Source organism: Cucumis sativus, chromosome 5 (assembly GCF_000004075.3).
Source record: "Cucumis sativus cultivar 9930 chromosome 5, Cucumber_9930_V3, whole genome shotgun sequence".
NCBI lineage: Eukaryota > Viridiplantae > Streptophyta > Magnoliopsida > Cucurbitales > Cucurbitaceae > Cucumis > Cucumis sativus.
In genome coordinates, this window is record NC_026659.2 from 28,700,393 (window position 1) to 28,720,671 (window position 20,279).

At 33.7% G+C, this 20,279-nt stretch overlaps 3 protein-coding genes across 5 annotated transcripts; all 3 read right to left on the reverse strand.

Annotated features, from left to right (window-relative positions):
• Positions 1–525: 525 nt before the first annotated feature.
• Positions 526–5,170, reverse strand: LOC101218929 (MLO-like protein 2). Of its 2 annotated transcripts, XM_004142345.3 has the most exons (15): positions 4,795–4,920; positions 4,379–4,436; positions 4,032–4,264; positions 3,757–3,873; positions 3,622–3,682; positions 3,149–3,237; positions 2,725–2,799; positions 2,533–2,627; positions 2,398–2,447; positions 2,250–2,290; positions 1,986–2,159; positions 1,865–1,900; positions 1,689–1,756; positions 1,539–1,599; positions 526–1,395 (listed from the first exon to the last, which is right to left on the reverse strand). In XM_004142345.3, exons 1-15 carry the CDS (start codon positions 4,918–4,920, stop codon positions 955–957), a joined length of 1,725 nt encoding a protein of 574 aa, XP_004142393.1. In that variant the 3' UTR covers positions 526–954. The 2 variants fall into 2 exon arrangements, with proteins under 2 accessions (XP_004142393.1, XP_031742053.1); XM_031886193.1 differs by lacking the exon at positions 1,986–2,159 and having other exon boundaries at positions 4,795–5,170.
• A 3,956-nt stretch (positions 5,171–9,126) lies between these two features.
• Positions 9,127–11,399, reverse strand: LOC101205675 (tetraspanin-6). The gene is made up of 3 exons (XM_004142376.3): positions 10,905–11,399; positions 9,808–10,133; positions 9,127–9,577 (listed from the first exon to the last, which is right to left on the reverse strand). Exons 1-3 carry the CDS (start codon positions 11,397–11,399, stop codon positions 9,538–9,540), a joined length of 861 nt encoding a protein of 286 aa, XP_004142424.1. The 3' UTR covers positions 9,127–9,537.
• A 2,506-nt stretch (positions 11,400–13,905) lies between these two features.
• On the reverse strand, positions 13,906–19,307 carry LOC101220830 (serine carboxypeptidase-like 27). Of its 2 annotated transcripts, none has more exons than XM_004142353.3 (9): positions 18,111–19,283; positions 17,936–18,031; positions 17,692–17,784; positions 17,518–17,603; positions 17,132–17,392; positions 16,612–16,739; positions 16,440–16,535; positions 14,972–15,077; positions 13,906–14,342 (listed from the first exon to the last, which is right to left on the reverse strand). In XM_004142353.3, exons 1-9 carry the CDS (start codon positions 18,469–18,471, stop codon positions 14,202–14,204), a joined length of 1,368 nt encoding a protein of 455 aa, XP_004142401.1. In that variant the 5' UTR covers positions 18,472–19,283; the 3' UTR covers positions 13,906–14,201. The 2 variants fall into 2 exon arrangements, with proteins under 2 accessions (XP_004142401.1, XP_031741918.1); XM_031886058.1 differs by lacking the exon at positions 13,906–14,342 and adding an exon at positions 15,433–15,517 and having other exon boundaries at positions 14,973–15,077; positions 18,111–19,307.
• Positions 19,308–20,279: the final 972 nt, after the last annotated feature.

A 20,279-nucleotide genomic window follows, 5' to 3' on the forward strand; every position in this document is an offset into this window, starting at 1 on the left:
AAAAACAACTTGAATTAATTGAACTTAGATTTAATCCATATACGATTTTTTAAGAGATACTTATCAATAATAATAATAAAATAAGGAGAAATGAAATGATATTTCCTAACAAACATTACTATAAATCTTATTTTTTATTCTTAACAACAATATAAAATTCCAATTATTCAACTTTATGTTAGAAAAGAAAAAAATATAAAGGTGGAATCTTTTTGATAAAGACAAACAAAGATCCATCGTATCTTATTATTTAATCTCTTCAAAGTTTGTCTCAACAATAAGTTTATTTTATTTATACAAAGTCAAAAATTGAATTATTATCATTAACTTAAATGTCACTAAAAAATTTCCTTCAAAAATTGACTTATTTTTTGTTTACTTTCTTCAAGGGATAAGGCTTAAAAAAAAATCAAAATTTCAGTCTTATTAAATAAGATGTGATAAGAAAGGAATCTGCAATATAAACCAACCACTGCTACGTTAATAATTAAACATCAAATCATGCAGCTTAAGTAGTTGCTGTTGTGCTCAAAATTTCCAATGAAGATAAGCATTGTCTGTTCAATCAACCATTTTTCTAAGCTTTTTACAAAATTTAATATTAGTGGGAAACTTAACAGTAATTGGTATACAATACTCCTTGACATCGTTTTGTTTTAGATTGGAACATTTTATTGAAGTACAAAAAATTGGACATTGGTGTGGAGGAGGAGGAGGGGAAAAGAATGAGTTTTTGTAAATTAATACTCTTGAAAAATTGGGAAAAGCAGTTGGTTGTTTTCTGCCTATATGAAGCACAATAAGAGAAGGTAGTTGCTGTGGAAGTAGTTGATCATATTGTTTTCAAGTGTATAAAGATTATACAGATGTAGTATTTGCTGCTGCGCCCTGTACATGAAGAACATGCAAGAATATCTGATCTGGATGATGATCCAATCATCTCCCATGGCTAAATCATTTGGCAAATGAGAAGTCTGATGGAGTCCTAGTGATTTCCTGATGAGGGCGAGCAGGACGTGTTATGGAACCGGTTTCACTTGAACTTGGTCCTTGAACTGTCATCTCCTGTTCTCTAATTATTGTCTCAGATTGTTCTTGTTGATCTTGATGATTATCATGATGGGGGGCTCTACTATGGTGTGAAGAAGGAGGCAACTCTTCCCAACGATCGGGTTCGGCATCGGATAGCCTGGGAGATGTGCTGCCATGCTGATGTTTGTGCAGAAGGTGAATAGGAGACATGCCGTGAGTTGGAGTAGCTGGCCTGCTTGAGAATGGTGAGGTACTGTCTGGGTTGCGGTGCTGCTTCATGTTCTTCTTGGCTGAGTGGTGCCAGTTCTTCAATGCCGTCGCCACTCGGTCGTTGAAAATGGTTGGTCTCATGTTAGAGCCCATCTGGAATATAAAAAATCACACAAGGTAATGAGTCGCTATTCTCTATTGGAACTATTTTGAGTTCAATTTTTCTCAAGAAAACAGATCAATGATCTTAAGAAGGATGAAGAGTAAAATAGAAGGAATTTTTGCTTGATGATTACCTGAGTAACCAAAGCATAGAGTGGGAGTGTGACATAACTGCAGAGAACTTGTATGATAACCCTGTAAAAGTTGTCGATTTCGGTTTCAGTTCGTGGTTCATATAGATAGGATGAAACGCAGGTTGTTTACAGTTCATATTGTGAACTTACCCCATTGAGAGTCTGATGACAATATCTTCAACTCGCTGATGGAAACAACCCATCCACTTAAATGCATACTGAAAGAGAATTAAACACATTATTAGGGGGAAGTTTGCTTGATATGGTTCTCAGTGTAGATAATTTCTAAAGTTGGATTGAAAAATGGTCTCAAAGGAATTGCTTACTGTGGTCCAAGCAAAGAAGGCAAGCTGAAATGCATTCTGCAAGCACAGGATGAATGTCATTTTCTCAGGGAGGAAAATAAATTATTGGTGGAAACATAAATAACGTTGTTAAAAATAATACCATAAAGAGAACAAAGTGGATCAGGAAGAGAATAAGTTGTGGACGTCCAAACCAAAACAGGTCATCCCGAGGCTGAACGACGGGAACACCCTTCACAACATGACCCCTTTCTTGAATTGTCAATCCCATATGAGTTATAATAACATGGAGCTTTGTTCCCACCAATAGAATTATCTGCATTATACAAAAGAGGCAAAGTTGAAGGAAGAATGAAACAAGACTATTGCTTGAAAATAAATGAAGTATGGATGGCAAAATGCTTACAATTAAGGAGATGAAAGGCAGCCATAGATATGAATACCACCCTGATATGGAACAAAAAACAAGCATTCCTCAATAAATACTCAGAGATTGAAAGGAACTAAGGAATTGACAAGTACGTTTCTCTGAAATGCACTGATTGTAAGCTTACCATTTGTATTGGTTAGGATGAAGAGAACAGCAAATAGCCACATTGCGGGACTGCAGAGATTAGAGAATTGGTCAAAATTTTATGATAAAAATCAATAAATGAAATCAAATTTATTTATATAATCAAGAAGCAAACCTAATCCCCACAACAACTTTAAAGTCGTCTTCCAGAGATCTGCTAATGTATTTGTGGAAATCAAATTTTACTTCACTTCCGGGTGCAAGATGTGCCTGTAAAACGGCTCAAGTTAAGAAGAATGGACGAGCAGAATCTTGACTATATGAAAAGTGGATTTGATGCAATTTCAATTTCACATGTTTTACTTACAACAATGAATCCATGTCTCAGTGTCATGTAATCAACCTTGGTAACTGATCCAAAGAACTGTCTGAAGAAACAAACCTGTGAAACAGAATATGAATTAACTAACATCACTATCGCTGAAATTTTTTCAGAATTTAAAACCATAAAATACATAAAGAGAAACAGTGGGAAATTAAAACTATTTGATTGTACACAGAAGTGAATCAGGAGACACAAATGCAATTAGAACATTGTGAAAGACGTTCATCTATAGATCTCTTTGATTTTTTCTATCAAAACCTTGATGGACGACTCAAAAGAGCATCATCCTTTATAATAATTTGCTAAGAGTTTCTAGCAAGAGTGAATAATTTTAGTTCTTCCCAGGTTGTCAAATTCATAGTCATGAGCAAATTCTTCTTGATTTAATTTTGAGACAAACACTCACAATCCAGAGGGAAATTGGTGTACGACTCCAGAAGCTCAAGTGTCGGCGTCCAAACGTAGTATCTCTAGCAAATCTAAATCTTGCTGGATCTGCAATACAGAAATTATCAATTCATAAGTTACAAATTGCTTAGAATTTCTAATGAATGCATCTGCAGTAAGAGATGTTGATAACATGACAAAAAAGACATCATGTGTCTAAAAAAAGGAAGCAAAATATTAAATATAAAAAAAGGACTTCGTCCCATGCTGTTGAAAAACGATCTGCAACTTGTATGAGATTCTATCAACTAGTCATCACAAAAGGCTCAGTACTTGAGGCATGTATGAAAAGTAGTGATTTGAGTAAAAATTTATAGGTTATTAAAAGAGCTTTTCATGAAATGATTTTCATGTTATTACACAATCAAATGTGCTTTAAAAAACTGTAAAATCTAATCTACCCATTCATATGGATTTTGAAGAAAACTATGCCATTATAGTACTGGTATTCAATTGTCTTGGTTTCATCCTCCCAGGCCTTCCATTTGCTCATCTACAATTAAAAGGAATTCATGAAAAAGAAGAAGGGAAAAGGGAAACAGAGGCGTGGAAAAGGTTAAAGATTACCTTTGTTCTGCCAAAAGCCAAAGTTATGATGCAGTACAGGACATGGAAGACAGCCAATACGAAGATGAAAATATGGAGCTGATGGATTCCATATGCCGACACGAAAGCGAGTTGGCCCTGCAAAATTGTTTCGCAGAAAGCTTCAATCATTTGGGAATATAAGCTAACTCAATTTCTACGTAATGCCAATTACATTTTTGCTAGTCTATTACTGAGCAGAAAAATGAAATTCTGCAATAAGGAGTATGTTTTGAAGTTTAAAGAGATGGCTTTACCCTCTTAGCGCATGCATCATCTCCTTTCGAGGCTAAAATACGCCTCGAACCATAGTCAGGATCTAAAAATTCAAGAAGTCTAAGACGACTGTTCTTCGCAACTTTTACTCCTGTTTTAGCTCTTGCTGCACAGGGAAGCCAAGTTGCTGCAAGCTCTTTCGAAACACAAATTTGAGTGACAGCATCTTGGCCTATCGTTAGAAGTAGGGATATGAATCCCAATAGCATAAGCTCTTCACGATACCATCAACAAGGGAGAAGGGAAATAAGAGATAAACAGTCAGCCCTTGACACAAGAGAGAAACAAACATTAACAAAAAACTACGGTGACTAGATGCGCCTCCTACCTGCTTTAACCTTTTCTAGAGCTTCAACAAGAGCTGGCTTGTGCCTTTTCTCCAGCCACTGCACAGATTTAAATGACATAACATATTAGATTAATGCGGCTATGCAGAAACACAACTTCAACAAAAGATAAAAACTTTTGCAGTACTAAATTTTGAAAACGCACATTAAAGTTCTCACACCAAGTTAAAATCATCATTATAATGAAGTTCACTATTGAAAAAAGCATGATACTTGAGCTCAGATTCAACCGTTTGGGAGCAGATCTGAGCATAGCTCAATTAGTTGTAACATAATCTCAACCAAAAGATTAGCGGTTCAATGCCCCCTCATCCCCACATGATGTTGAACTCAAAAATGATTTAACAGTTTGGTGGATTTCAACACATAACTGAGGAACTCTTAGAGGAACGCCTACCTTTCCAGTGAGGTGAATGACATGTTCAATGAAGATTGAAATAACAACCAAGAAAAAACAAACAACCGCAACAGCCCAAGTTGAGGTATCTTCCAAAGTACGCTGCTCTGTTCCACATTCAGCCATTGAGAATGGAAACTATCTCCTTACTAAACAGAAACAAAGCTCTGAAGCTTACAACAAAGAAATGAAATTCTAGGGAGAGAAGGATGAAACAAGTAGATGCAAAGCACAACTGTCTTCGTACGTATTTATATTTTCTTATGCATGTGGAGAGGCAGTTAGTTAAAGACTTAAGCATAAGAAGGTCTGCAACCAATAAGGAGAGGAAATGAATGATGACTCATTTCATTTTGACCCTTTCCTAGAAGGGTTTGTCAAAGGATGAGAGAGAAAAGGGACCATCTTATATTGTGTTAGACTTGAGGCTTCACTTTTTGAAAAAAAATGAAATAATAAATTATATATTGCTTTTTCAATAGCATAAGTTGATTTTCTTATCTATATGTTTTTTAAATGGTTTCTAAGTCAAAGCAAGGGGTTCTGGAGGTATTTTGAAGAAAAAAGATATATAAACTTAAAAGATATGGTTAACGTTTGCTTGAAATTTATTTATATAATGTACAATTATAAATGCATGGGATAGGATTTCAAGCCTTCTGCTTAATTGTTGAGACAAACTGACAACGAACTTTATGAAACACTACTTTCACCCACCCATGAATTTCTTGGTTCGTTGTTAATTTGTAATTTTTTTCACAAAAGACAAGTCAAGTTGTAAAAACAAAAAACGAAGAAAAATAAGTAGTTTTCAAGAAGGTTGTTTTCTTTTTCTTTTCTTTTTTAGAATTTTGCTATGAATTCAAATATATCACTAGAAAAGATGAAGATCAATATAAACAAACTGGTAAGAAAACAAATATAGTTTCCAAAAGTTAAAAACACAAGTAGTTATCAACCAGCATTAGACATCTCAAGTTGACCAACTTGAAATCCTTATTTACAACATAAATTTGGAATAAACATGGGCTATACAACTTTAAGACAAATAATCTACATTTTAACCATGGGGGGTATAGGTATAGTTAAGATGAATAGTCTAAATCAACTGTTAAATTAGAGATAAGAGGGAAACAAAATATCCTCCTCAAGAAGCTGATGAAAATATATTAAACTTGAACAAAACAAAACAGAACAAAACAATAATCAGCCCATATCAGGAAACTAAAGCACGTAAACAAAATTCAATAAGTTGATATCAATCAATCATCATGGAATTAAATTGCAGCATTGACTAAGATTACGTTTTAAGACTTTTAAGTTCTGTCTAATTCTATTGCAAACAGCTACTTTGAACTTATCATATATATCCGAACAGTTCAACAAAAAATTTATTGACCTTACCAAGCCATTAGCAGCAAAATTATGAGGCGCCAAAGTTGAAAAAGTCTTTCATCACTCCACATCAAGAGAAGGGGCCTCCAATAATTCAATGCTAGGTTATACCCCCTTCATCCCAGTGGCCGAAAAGGAGGGCAAAACAGGACAATTCCACACACGCATCAATCCCATCCATATCGGCCTTCTTTCTCGTTCTGGATATGAAATTCTCAAAATAAATTAGGGGAAATGTTACGAAATAGCCACGATTTTTGGAGTCTCTTTTGGCCGTTGATTTTCGGGAATTTGTCGATCGCTGCTGTTGGACTTTGATGCAGAGAAAACTTGAGGGCCAGGGAGTTCCCCAAAATTGACCGAATTTGGGCAAAGACAAAAATGCTCGAAATAATAATTTCCATTTCTTGCTTGAAATTTTCTGAAACTGCTTCGTTTAAACGAATCGTCTTCGATCCCAGAAATTAAAGGAATCTAAATTTTTTTTCTGTTCATCAATGGGTCTCTTTGAATCATTCCTTAGATGGGTCTGTTTAAGTTTTTGGATTAATGTAATGCAATTAATTTCTACTCATCGGAAGAACATTTTTCTTCGTACCTTCGTACATATGATCAATGTTGTTTTTGTGGATGAATTTCAATATTTAAGAGATTGATCAAGTTCAGAATCAGTTAATGGGTTTACAAGGAGATTAAGAAACATTTGATGTTTTCAAATCCAAATGATTAGGTATAGGTGGGAGATGAAATTTCATCGATTTTGACCAAACTGATATAATCTTTTTCCCCATATTTTAAATTAATTGACTTGATAGATAGATATCAACCACGTAATTATTTCATATTACATACTCCATCCCTCCAAACTCCAAACGCTAAATTTCAAAACTATTCTTTGCTTCTAAAGAAGAAAATTTGTCAAAATGACCCATTTTCCCCAAAATAATAATAATAATAAAAAGAAAAATGAATTATATTTTTTAATAACTTTATTATTGTTTTTTTTATTTTTATCAACAAATTATGGGGAGGAACTTCAATTTTTTTAAAAAAAAACGTCATCATCCAGACAAAATCAAAAATTATAAAATAGACGAAAGGTAAATAATTTGTGTTACTTTATTATTCTTAAAAAAACCTCATATATAAAACTGAATTTTCTTTTTTAAATGATTGAACATGTATTAAAATAAAATTTAAAATATCAGTAATCTACCTGACCTTTCTAAAGTTTTTATATCTAACACATAATTGAAAATATCATATAATTGTAAAAAAATTAAAATTAAAAAGATTCATTAATTTCTATTACTTATTTGTTGTTCTAAACATTTAAAAAAATGACAGTGGAGGGAACCACCAGAATTAAACTGAAAAAAGGGAAAAGAAAATAAAGAAGAAAGAGAAACAAATATCTTATTGAACACAATTTTTAGTTATTAAAAAGTATATATATATATGAATTCATTGTCCCAATAAGCTTAGAAACAGAAGTCTTAATCCATTGAAATGTCACTCCAAAGCATTTATTGATAGAAAAGATAGAGTTTCTGACACACCAAAGCCTCACATCCCCTAATAAAACTATAAATTACCTCAACAAACAAACAGCTCATTTCCCAACTTGCAAATCCAAACAAATATCATTATTCATTCCTTCACAAATATCCTTTTATATTTTTGATTTCTACCGTATACAAATTTGATAAGAGAACTAAATTAAAACCTAAAACAGATTGTATTTCATTTGACAGTAAAGGAGACCTAACAACACCATCAACTTTAATGTTCTATAGAGGACTTTTCAACACAATACAACATGAAAGAAACGTTATTAATTACAACATATATCGAAATGAAATATCTAATAGAAACAATGAACTTGACCGAGTAAGAGTGATTGTAACGTGGTCCGAATTTGTTGTCCTCTAGGGGTGGCTTAGTATTGAATGAATCCTCCAACCCCTCCCTCTATGTAAATGGCAACTTGCAATAGCGCACACACACACACAAAAGGGCGTGCAATTGGATGGGTACTACTGGGTAGGGTTATAGTTTTTTGTTTGGATGTGACTTTGCCTATGAGGATGATGGTAATAAACTTAAATGCATTGTTTTCTTTTTTTTCTTTCCTTCTTCTTTAATGGTCATTTATTGCTTCCAAAGTTAAGTTGTTGATTATTATTTTAACCTAAAAGTAGTTGCATGAAAATATTGATATCTGGGTTTTGTTTTGGGTAATGGAATTGAATGTTTTCTCAATGCTTCTTCTATGGTAAGAAAAGTACAGAAAGATCATAGTTTTCAAGATATTTGGAGACCAAATGGGATAATTTGATGTACTTCTTGACTGTAGAAAGATCCTTTGCAAAATAATTCATGCAAGGAATAGCGTAAATAAGATGTTGATATAAGGCATGATTTGGTATTTAAGTCTCTAAAACTCGTTCGTAAAAACTTCTAATACTAATTTAGAGCATCATAATCATAAACAAATTTTAGAATTAACCACGATTTGAAAATGGTATGAGATTTTATGATTTTATTATATAACTAACCTATTACGAAACTTTGACATGTTAAAAAAATATTCATTTGATGGTTTACATACATCTTATTAATTAACTACGTTGAAGTAGAAAATGACGTTACAAAAATTATGCATGTTACGACCTATAACCACAAAATAATCACTTAGTGCAACATCTAACCGTTGAGGATGTAGTTAAAGAGAAATTTGATAAACTTCTACTTAAAAGTCTCCACACACACACATATACATATCAAATACATACATTAATTAACCTACCGATTGCTTCTTTTTTCTTTTCTTCATCTTGCCTGGAAATCAACAATGAAGATCATGATCATCAAGTATGATATACTTAAAAAATTATACTGCTAACAACTTGAAAAAAAAAAAAGAAACAAAATTCATTTAAAAACATGCACTTTCCTTTTCAACTCTTATAAAATAACACTTTCAATTCTAGAACTATAGATCTCTTTAAAATACGCTAACAATTTTGACATATTAATACATACAAAATCATAAATAGATTTAGGCTAATCAAGACCCAACAGAAAACACTAATTACTATCAAGTATCACGTAGAGCAAGTTTTTGAGGATATTATATGGATGTAATAAGATAAAAATGTCTAACTTAATTTCAAATTACTTATATAGGTGGGAAAAAAAAGTCTATACAAAACAAGGAGGGAAAAAGGGAAAGAGAAAGAGGAAGTGAAAAGGGAAATTTGAGACCACTCTTTTGATGTATTCTGTCAACAAGAAGAAAAGTAGTGAAGGGAACAACTGGGAAATGGAGGATGGAATATTTGTCTCTTAATAAAGTTGTTCTTTCTTGTCATGCAACCATCTCCACCTGCCAAAGAGAAAACAATACTTTACATACAAAATTCTGATCTAAATTAATTTAGCTTGCAAAATACAGAATCTAATTCCTCAACTTCCTAATTACTTTGAATAAATATTTGAAGGGGAAATTAGATAATATCAAAGAATGTAATTCCATTATTCCTTCCCTGTCCTATCATATCAATCTACCTCAATAATGTTGTTAGAATAGAAGACGAGTTGATCGAAATAACATACCAATAGTAGTCCCATCTTGGTCGAACTTTGGTCATTTGATTGTGACCGTAAGGGTAGTCAGTCTCAGCTCTCTTTGTGTTGCGGAAGGCGCAACAACCAACGCAGTAAACACCGATGAGTAGAATGACAACAACGACGTTGAGAACGGAGAGTTTATGCCAGTCTCTTCGAACGTTCTCAAGGACACCTGCTTTACAAGAGTCACACTCGTAGCACAACAAGGTAGGGGCATTGTTCCATCGATAGCAATCCGGATCCTGAGACACCATGGCTCCTGCTGCCATCATGTCGTAGTTGCATGCCGTTGGTGGCTTGCAACAACCTGACTGCGTGCACACATAAATAAATTGCAATTTCTTACATTAGACACACTGCTGCTCAATTAACTTTTTAGGTGTTTTATGGAAAAGCACCTCTCGAGTACTGTTTTATGCTTTCTAAATGTAAAACCAAATATTGAAATGATTTGTTAGTATTTTTTTTTTTAAAGTCATTCCTATTGCTTGTTAGAATTATTTATTGTTCACTATTGTGTACATTTGATCAATTTTAATTTTAAATTTTAATCTCTACACTATTGATTAAACTTTTTTATTATTTCAATTAAGTAGCAAAACCAAAATAGTAATCGTAACTTTTATTTTACAATTACTTGATATACTCACTAATCCTTTTCAAAAAATAAATAAATAAAAAGTTAAGTTATATTTTTAAAAAATACTCCTAAATTCTACAAAAATTTCACAAAATTTTAAAATAAAATTTTTTATCTTTAAATCATACTAAAATAATAATCAGTCACAAATGAGATTTTTTATAATTTAACCTAAATAAAAGTAAAAATAGGGAAGTAAGTAATTAATTAGTGAGGTAATTAAATAAAATGATAAAACAGAAAGGCACAACTTTTAAAAATGGATGATAATTGTTTTAAAAGGTGTGTATATATGTTGGCATGCCACTTTATTGATAGAATAAAATTGATACAATCTTTAGCCAATTAAAACTACTTTTTTTCCACTTTTGTAAAATGAACTAATGCTCATAAAAACTTGCAAAAGATCATCAAAAATCAAGAACAAATTAAGTTTAATTACCTGAATTGGGGACATATCTCTTTGAAGATAATCAAGAGGAGTCCAAGAAGCAAGTTGAGCACAAGTCTTAGAACCCAAAAGACAACTCCTAATGGTTAGCCAATACCTTGGATCCTTAATTCTCTTCCTCAACCATGGTGAGTATTGTTCCAAATGGTACTCTCTATACACTCTCCCACCTGGTGCCTCCACTCCTCCCCCCGCTGCCGTCACTATAAACCCAAATATCGTCAATCCCATAAGCGTAGCTATTAGAAACAACATCACCACTAAGTAAACCCATAGCGCCCATGCAACGTTAAAACAAGCACCAATGAACCCAGCTAGAGACACAACCAGCACCACGAACCCCACCACTAGGAGCGGCGTCTGTAGGAAGCTCTCGCACGTCGTGCTGCTTCTCGCCATCCATAACCCTCCCCCGATGATGGGGATTGAGGCTATGAGTGTGAAGAGGTTTAAGAACCCAATCAACGTGTTGCTAAATCTATACATGTCTAGTTAACGTATACCGATGAAAAACAGAAGCTATATATGGTTGGTTGTTTTAATTTAGATCAGAAGAAGAACCATGTTGGGATGCAGTTTAGTTGAGAGATTATCGATCAGAGGCTTAGAAAACTTTTGGGGTTTTGCTTGTGCCAAGTTGGTTGTTGGGTATTGTTGTTTATGTATATTTAAAGTGATTTTGGTCTGAATCTTTTGAGAAGTACTTTATATCTTTGCATGTGATAAAAGACTGCACTCATCTACTTCTTACACACTAAGGAAGCCTTTTCTTGGCTAATATTTACCATTAACAATACTTAATAGTATTCGAGGAAATTTTCTTAACAAGAACAATTTTTTTCTTTTTTATGCAATTATGTGTGTAATTATCTCTACCAAATGGAGCCCACCCATATCTATCGAATAAGAATTCACCACATGGCAAATATATTTTTTTACTATATAAATTAACATGCAATTAATTAATTGGTATCACATTATTCAATTAATTATGAATGTGATAAAAAAATAATAACTTTTGGAGAATAGTCATCCCAAGAATATGGGCTCTCTCCTCCTAGCTTTTATGAGAAGTTTTAGTTCTTCAAAGAAGGAGAGCAAGAAAGAATGTGAAAAGGATTATTATTCTCCTAACTTGAACCCAAAAAAAGATTACAAAAAGTGGGCATAAGATGGAAGAAAGGTGTGAGTTTTAGACGTGAACTAAAATTTAATTATTTGAAAACTCATATTCTTATAAAAAAAAAATGGGTCAAAAATTGACTTTTGGGAAACACAATAGAAAATAATCACTTAATTTTCTTGCATTGTAATAATTAAGTTCGAAGAAAAACACATGTTTAACAAATTATTTTATTTTTTAAAATCTATGTAATTTGAGTTTTGTTTTAATTTGGATGTAAATACATTTTCTTATTTTATATAAAATTAAATATGTTTATGAAAGCTTATGCAGGGATAAAGCGACTTCAAAAGTTATTGGATTATGTAAATCAAAATGATATTTTAATCTACGAAGATACGATCGTGTCAGTTAAATCTTTAGATAGCTTGTCATCGTTATCGTTCAAATTATGTAAAAGTACTTTATTTTATTATTTTTTTGTTTAAATATATTGTATATGTTTTTTTTCTTTATATATGTGTGTGTAGGAGTAGGTTTTGTTAAAAGAATACAAAAAGTGCTTTTTGGTGTCAATTTCTTTTGCATTTTTTTAGAAATTGGGCGCCGTTTGGCTTCTTGGTGAAGCGTAATCCCAAGTGAGAATTAGTTTATTCTTGAGTGGAATAGAATATTAATTATATAAATGATTTTGGCCTCTCCTTTTTTCTTTTTATTATCTTTTTTCTACCATTGGTTTAGTGACTTTGTGTGATTCACTTTGCCACTCCACTATCCTTTGGTTTTATTTCTTTGATAATACCAATAATTAGGCAATGCAATGATGGCTTATTTTGGATCCTTCCATTCAAATTCCAATTCTTTCATATTATCTTAATGATTTGTGGACACATTTTTCTAAATTTGATTGTCTCTGCCCTAATTTCAAAAGAGATTTCACTATCTTTGTAGATTGCATTATTTAAGATTATCATTTTCTAATCCTTGGAGCTAATTATATATACTTTTGATTTTATTTAAGTTTTGATAATGTGTCAATTTGATCGGTAAGTTTTAAAATCACTGTACAATTTTCATTTCTTTCCTTTTTTCTTCTATAATATAGTCAGGTTTAGTATGATCCTTTTAAAGGGTGTTTCTAACAACTGCTTGAGTCCATAGTATTTGGTTTTGTCGAGTGATATACTATAGATTTTGAACTAAATTTTGGAAGGTATGGGGTGGATTGTACGGGATGGATCGTATGGGATCATCTTGAAACGTCAATTTTGGGAGACTAAGCATATTGATTGTAATTGGAAGGTCAATGTGTTAGAAGCAAAGGCAAGGGTGGATGGCTTGAGCGACATTGGGAGGGAGTGGTTTAGGGTTTAGGATTTGAAAGAAACTTTCTTCTTTCCCTAATTCTTGAAGGAGAGTGGTGAAACTATGGCTTCTCTATGAAATAATTAATTAAACACGTATTTGAACTATGTTCGTTTGGGTGTTTTAATTCTTCAATTTTCATTTTTATTTCTAAATATTTTAAGTGTCTCTGGGAATGGACCCAAGGCTTTTTCTTCCAGCTTTTGCTCTGCAGCTGTTATGTGTTATTAATAAGGACAATTATATTGGGTAGTGGAATTGTAAGATGGGAGGTTCCTTTCCACTAAACCCACCAACAGTCTGTTTAGAAATTTCCCACAACTTTTAGAGCCTACAAATCAATCAAAATATCTCATTTCCCTTCATCTTCTTTTTTTTTTTTCTTTTTCTCTTTTTTCTGCTATGGAAGCAGCTCAACAAAACATATCCCATTTTCAAAGTGTTTAGTATGACAGATCAACATTTTGTAGACATTCAACCAATCCTATGAAGTAATCAAGATCATGGCAAAAGCTCTGAAAGTGAGACTTTGTTATTCCACAAACAAATTAAATGATTATGCTACCTTATTTGATACAATTGTCTGCTGAATAGCAATACATCTGTTGAATGAAACTTCTTCATAAGACATATCAGAATGTAAAGAATGGAGAGCTAATAAGATAAGAATGGTAATGTTTAAATCATGAATACTGGCACTCGAGGTGAATGCTCCTTCTCACAATCCGGTCTTCTTCCGAGATTATCTGTACATAAACTTTTCTATTCTTTTTTTGCTGTAAATATGATTGTGGTTGTCTTCAACGTGGGAGGGGTTTATTCTCCAAGAATGATCGGAAAAGAATGAATGCTTCACGAGGACGGTGAAGCGGAACCTCATGACCCGCTCCGGCCACAGTAACGAATGTCAGACCTTTGTAGATTTGGCTCCACCCACCCACCTATATTCCCATAAAATTAGCTTGTAAGACTTATGCAGAACCATTCATTATAGTGACAATTCAGAGCAAAGAGTCATCCCACCAAGAGACAGGAACTATGTAAAATACACAAAGAATAAAGTGAGATGATAATATTGTTGGTGTCATGATTGGGTTAGGTCGCAAATCCTAGAATAACATCTACTTTTGGCTAAAGGTAAAGAAAACAAAGATTAAAAAAATGGAGAGGGGGAGGTCTCACTAATTATTAAGATCCCGTTTGATAAATACTCCGTTCTCGAATGTTTTCTTACAAACTCATTATCATGATCTCATTTTTCCTAACTAAACATTTGACTTATTAGTCAAATTCCAAAATAAGAAAAAATTTGAAAGCGACTTTTTTAGTTTTCTAAACTTGAATTTGGATTTTGAATTTTTCTTAAAATGTGGATTATAAAAGAATGAATAATTGCTGAATTTTTTTTAAAAATTAAATGGTTATCAAGTGGGACTAAGTAATTAATGAACAAAATAAAGACATGCAATAGAGCATAGAGTGAAGCTAAGTTTTAGTAAACTACCCTCATAATAGCAAGCAAATGAAGTTCAGTCTACAAATCGAGTTGCTTCATGTTCTAAGAACTAACCTTCCCATGGTCATACCAAGGGTACCAGTTGCTTAGAGTAGGGAGCTTTAAAGCATCAATAGAATATCGTGTTGCTGTCACGGGAACCACTGAATCGGTGTCTCCGCTGAAGAGGGAAAATTCATGAGAATCGGCAGAATGAAAGAACAATAACAAAAATCCTCACAACTATGTTTTGAATAGAAGAATGAAAATAAAGGATTTAACAAATTGCAGTTAATGACACTGCTCTTTTATTAAGTTCCAACTTAGAGGCAATGAACCATCAGAGAAGAACTTCTAGTTTTTGTCTTCTATCCAATATTTTGATTTCAATGCATCTTTTAAGCAAAATATGGACAATTGCATCAGGCAGGGTTCCTGCCTGCTTCAGATGCTTCACATCAAACAGGAAGTTATAATATACAACTTTTGTGGGTACTTAAATAGTGAATAAATATTTTACTGTAAAACTCTGTCACCTGTACCCCATTGAAAGCTATTTTGTTGCCCCATCAAAAATTATTTCAATAATGGACTTCTTTTGCAGGACGTTCGTGTTTTTCCCTTTATATAGAAAACAAACTTCAATTAGTAGGATTCTTTTGGTAATAGTGCACACTGCACCGTAATTTTCTATACCTACAGCATTTTTTATGATTATTGGCTCTTCTTTTACAGTTTAGTTTTGTCTACACGGCCCTACCCAAAAGAAGAAGTTATGATTGCATTTTGATGTTCATAGCCTCCAAGCGAATGATATAAAGAGTTGATGAATAATGAGCAAAACAAGGCTTAAGAACCAACAGTAAACTTCAAAATGTATATAATTCGAATCCTTTCCGAATTTTAGGAAAGCCCAGCAATGGCGAGTACACTTGAAGAATTTCACAAACAGATGACAACATAGATGATAAAGCAAATGAGGATTGTAAAATCTAGATAGCCAATGATATGACAACATCCCGAAATATCACTTTTAAATGTCAATAATTTCATGTCAACCACAGTTATTGCAAATATTAACAAGATGGGCAACAGTTCACAGCTTAAATGTGTATGTAGCATGGCTACAGGCTTAAAACCCGTTCAGAGACGAAGCAAGCATACCGTAGTCAGGATGTTGGGAGGAAAGGTGGTCTCCTAATATTTTCTAAAAAATAACCAACTCATCAACTCACAGAATTTGAATTCTATTTCTAACATATCAAAATTGTCTAATTGAGGCATAATAATGGAATATTGAGGCATGCAGGCAGCCAACTTCCCATCGTTCCAACTGCTCAATACCAAAATTTCTCTCCGATTCACTACTTATAATGAAGCAAAGCTTCGTACTGCCTAAGAAAAAATGGGCTGCCTTTTCGTGGGAGGGGAGGGAAAGTAAATATAAATACACAGCACTGAATCAGTAGAATTTGCAGAGAGCTCTTCTGATGCCAGCAATATCCTACTATATAAGGCAATGGGAATAAAAAAAATGTACTACCTGAATACCCAAATTCTGATACCAGAACCAATCAGTTCTTGATATATTGGAAGCATAGAGAGCGGAGAATCGGCCCAGTAGTTTCCCACAAGATCACTATAAACACAAAGATCAGATGGTTGAGCAAAAGCCAAATAAAAGAGTGACCTTAAATATGACATAAAAAGCTAACCTGCATGTACTCCATGGGTAGGTTATCCCAGTAACATTAGCATGGAATGCCTCCTGAACATCTGGGTGATTGAAGTACGCTACAGAGTACCTCTCAGTGCAGGGATCATAGGCTCTGGACATCCATGGCTGGATAGAAAGCAAAAGATCAACATCAACGAAACTCTCTCAACAGTTTAAAAGGCCAAATCAGATCTAAATTTTTGCTAAATCTGAAAGAATGCATATGCACGCTCTTGAAATTTTCGTAAGTATTGTGAAGCTGATTGGTACGTCAGTTAGTAATGAGATGGTGATCAATAAAAATACAAGACTACCCCCTCTTTACATGATATATTTATAGGCCATGCTAGGTCAACTCAACCACTTACTTCTACAAGTGGAAGGTACCATCTCTCTTTACTAGTTTTTAACTCAGATTGATCACCATCATCAAGCCATAGATGAATATCATCTGGCAAATTTGTTGACAGGTATGAGAAAAATATGTGATGTTTATATAGAAGAACAAATGTACTTACATAATGGCCCCTTAGGTTATGCCTCAAAGATGCGGTACTATTGCATGGACGAGTGTAAATGCTATATGGATCAATATTTCCTTGTTCAAACTCTGCAATTGTAAGAGCTTTCTTGCATTCTGCTGATGGGTGCTGAGAGGATCCAAAATCACAAGCTTTTCGCAACAGTCTATAGGTAGAATCAGATATCAGACCATGAGTCCACCAATACTCGAATGTGCCAACATAATCATGGTAGTCATCAGTAACAGCGTTCCCCACCTAAAAAAGAGAATCAAGTCAGGAAGATATATAAAGCCATTGAGCAATAGTTTATTTAAAATAAACATCTCTCAGTTTAATACTACCAGGCATCAACCACAATGTCGTAGACTATAATTCATTACCATAAATCCCTTGAAATTTATGACTGGATTCTGAATTCCTTTATTTCTTTCATAAATTAACTGTGATAGCTGAGGAACATAGTGGCCTGAAACAGAATATAGATTTACACCATGATATCAAGTTTTAAATAGACATTGATTCTTGCAAGTAGAAAACGCAGAAAAACTCCAAACCTGCATAACTCTCTCCAGCAATGTAGAAATCTCTGTGTTTGTACTGAGGAAACCTTTCAAACCAATTCACTAGAAATCTATGTGCATCTTCAGCTGAAAGTGAACAACAACAAAACACCAAATCATCATAACATTTCAACTTTCACAGTTTAATATCACTTGTTTCGTAATCTGTAATGCAACCAGACCACGTTAATCCATACGGTAGAATCATCATATTGAGACATTCACAATGAGCAAATACCTGTTTTCTGGTCACCGGCAGTGTACAAATCCGAAGTAGTATTGGAGTAAGAAAACCCAACACCGGCTGGGGATTCGAGGAACAGCAAATTTGCCACTGCAATGGATAAAAAGAGATAACTTTAGTTGCTTGCATACAAATAGACTGAAAAAGCTAAACAGCCAGACAGACATACACTTGTTCCAAGCATATGGATTCAAGTAAAGAGTCCTCCCATCAGGCTTAATATGAAAAGGCCCAATTTCTTCGGCTGCTCCATAGGCAACAGAAGAGCAACCAGGGCCACCATTCAACCACAGTACAAGAGGTCTTGAATTAGGTACACGGCTAGTCGGTGTCTCGGTCAACCAATAAAACAATGCCCTCCCAGCTTGCTTATCTACAGTTACATAACCAGAATATTGGGCAAAATCCACATTCTTTGGTTGTCCTGGCAATTGGGTAATCCTATCTCTTTCTTGCTCAGCATTGTAAGATCCATAGGAGATAGCCACGAGAGAGAGAAGCAAACATAGATAGAAAAACGAATGACTCATTGTCAAAAGTGAAAGAAATGCAAATTTCTTTCGCGTGAGGAATTGGGATCTTGAGATTAATGGTGTAAAAAACAACTCAAAAACTCAGATCCCAGAATAGCTTATCCCTCTGGGTTGTCAAAGAATTGATCCTAGAAAGTAGAGAAGACACCAATAGAGACAGCCCAATGGCGAATTGTTGAAATTCGTGCAGATATTTCATTAAATCATTGTCAGCATTGGTCTGAAAGTCACTTGTTGTACGTAAGGTTATGAACAGTATAAAACGAGCAAGGCAAGTTGATAGAGCAAAGATAGCACATGGGGTTGGCTTAAATTAAAAACTTTGAAACTTCAACACCGATGGAAATTTACTACCATATTCAATTCCAACAAACACCCAGAAAAGAAAAAGGAATTTAAAAGTTGCTCTCCAACTTTTTTCAAAATTTGCTTTGAAAAACGCAATCGCTGAGATCTCCAAGTACGTGGGGAAACAGTAAATGGTTGTATCTGTTAGTGTGGAATGGGGGAAAAAACGAAAAGAATGTAAAAATAAAAAGGGGAAAAGCACAAGAGTACTTGGGTGAGCAGATGATTCCGGCAGTGAATCGTGTCATGTACTAGCTGTGCTGCAGCAGTGGTGGATGGCTGGTCCATCTAAAAGTGGCTCCAAAGAAGAAGGACTCCGCGGGACAGGTGGAATTTTTTACTGCTAAATCCACTTTCTCCCATTTTACTTGTTCATTCCATTTCTTCATCTTTTCAACCCATTTTAGTTGGAACCAAATGCTTCAAAACTTCCCTTTCATTTCAATTCCATTGTGTTTTATTGCTATTAAATACCCAATATGTATTAGATAATATAAATGAGATACAAACATAGAGGAAAGAGTGAGGTAGAGGTGAGGGTTGGGTATGGGTATGGGTATGGGTATGGGTTTATGCAATAAGTTGTTTGTTGGTATAAATATTCTATGCCCATTGACCAACAGCTGTCTCCGCCCATCTATTCTCCATTCTTGAATATCACTTTCAATCAATTATTTGAACAATCTCTGTAACTATCTTTTTAATGCCTCAAATTATGAATTTACACTGCATCTAATTCTTAATTATTACATAATTATTTGGTTAAATACAGAGAAAAAAGTGATCGTTTGAAACATTTTGTGATTCTGTATTACGTTTGAAAAGATCCCGCGATGAAATATGCCTTGGGATTCAACATATTTGCCTTATCGGCCTCGTTCTTTCGCCTGGGCCGAAGCCTTCTTCGGCCCATACAAAAAATTCCAATTTATGTAAAATTTCTTAAATATTGTTATTTTGGAAAGTTGGTAAGATTATGAATTTTGTATAGTTGCAAATTTAGTAATTAGATTCAAAATAATTAACTATAAAGCTACGTTTTAAAAATTTTGTAAACGTAGCAAAATTTGTCAAATTTTATCGATGATATAAATCTATCAACGATAGACCATGTTGCAAATATTAATGTATCACTCATAGACCATACGAAATGTATTAGCGATACAAGTCTATCATTTATAGTTTTGTTATATTTGCAATTTTCTTAAAATTTTGCTATATCCTTAATTATTACGGATGAAATGGTTATCCATTCCAATTTCTCTTTTTTCATTAATATAATAAATGGACAAAAAAAATGCTACAAACCCACAATATAAAATACCAAAAATAACACTGTCAACACGCGATAAATCGACCACACGTGTGATACACAATTATGTTCATTTCGATACACGATCTCGAATATATAATGTCTCGAGCTGTGCAAGATGAAGAAATTATTTCTTTAGTCATTG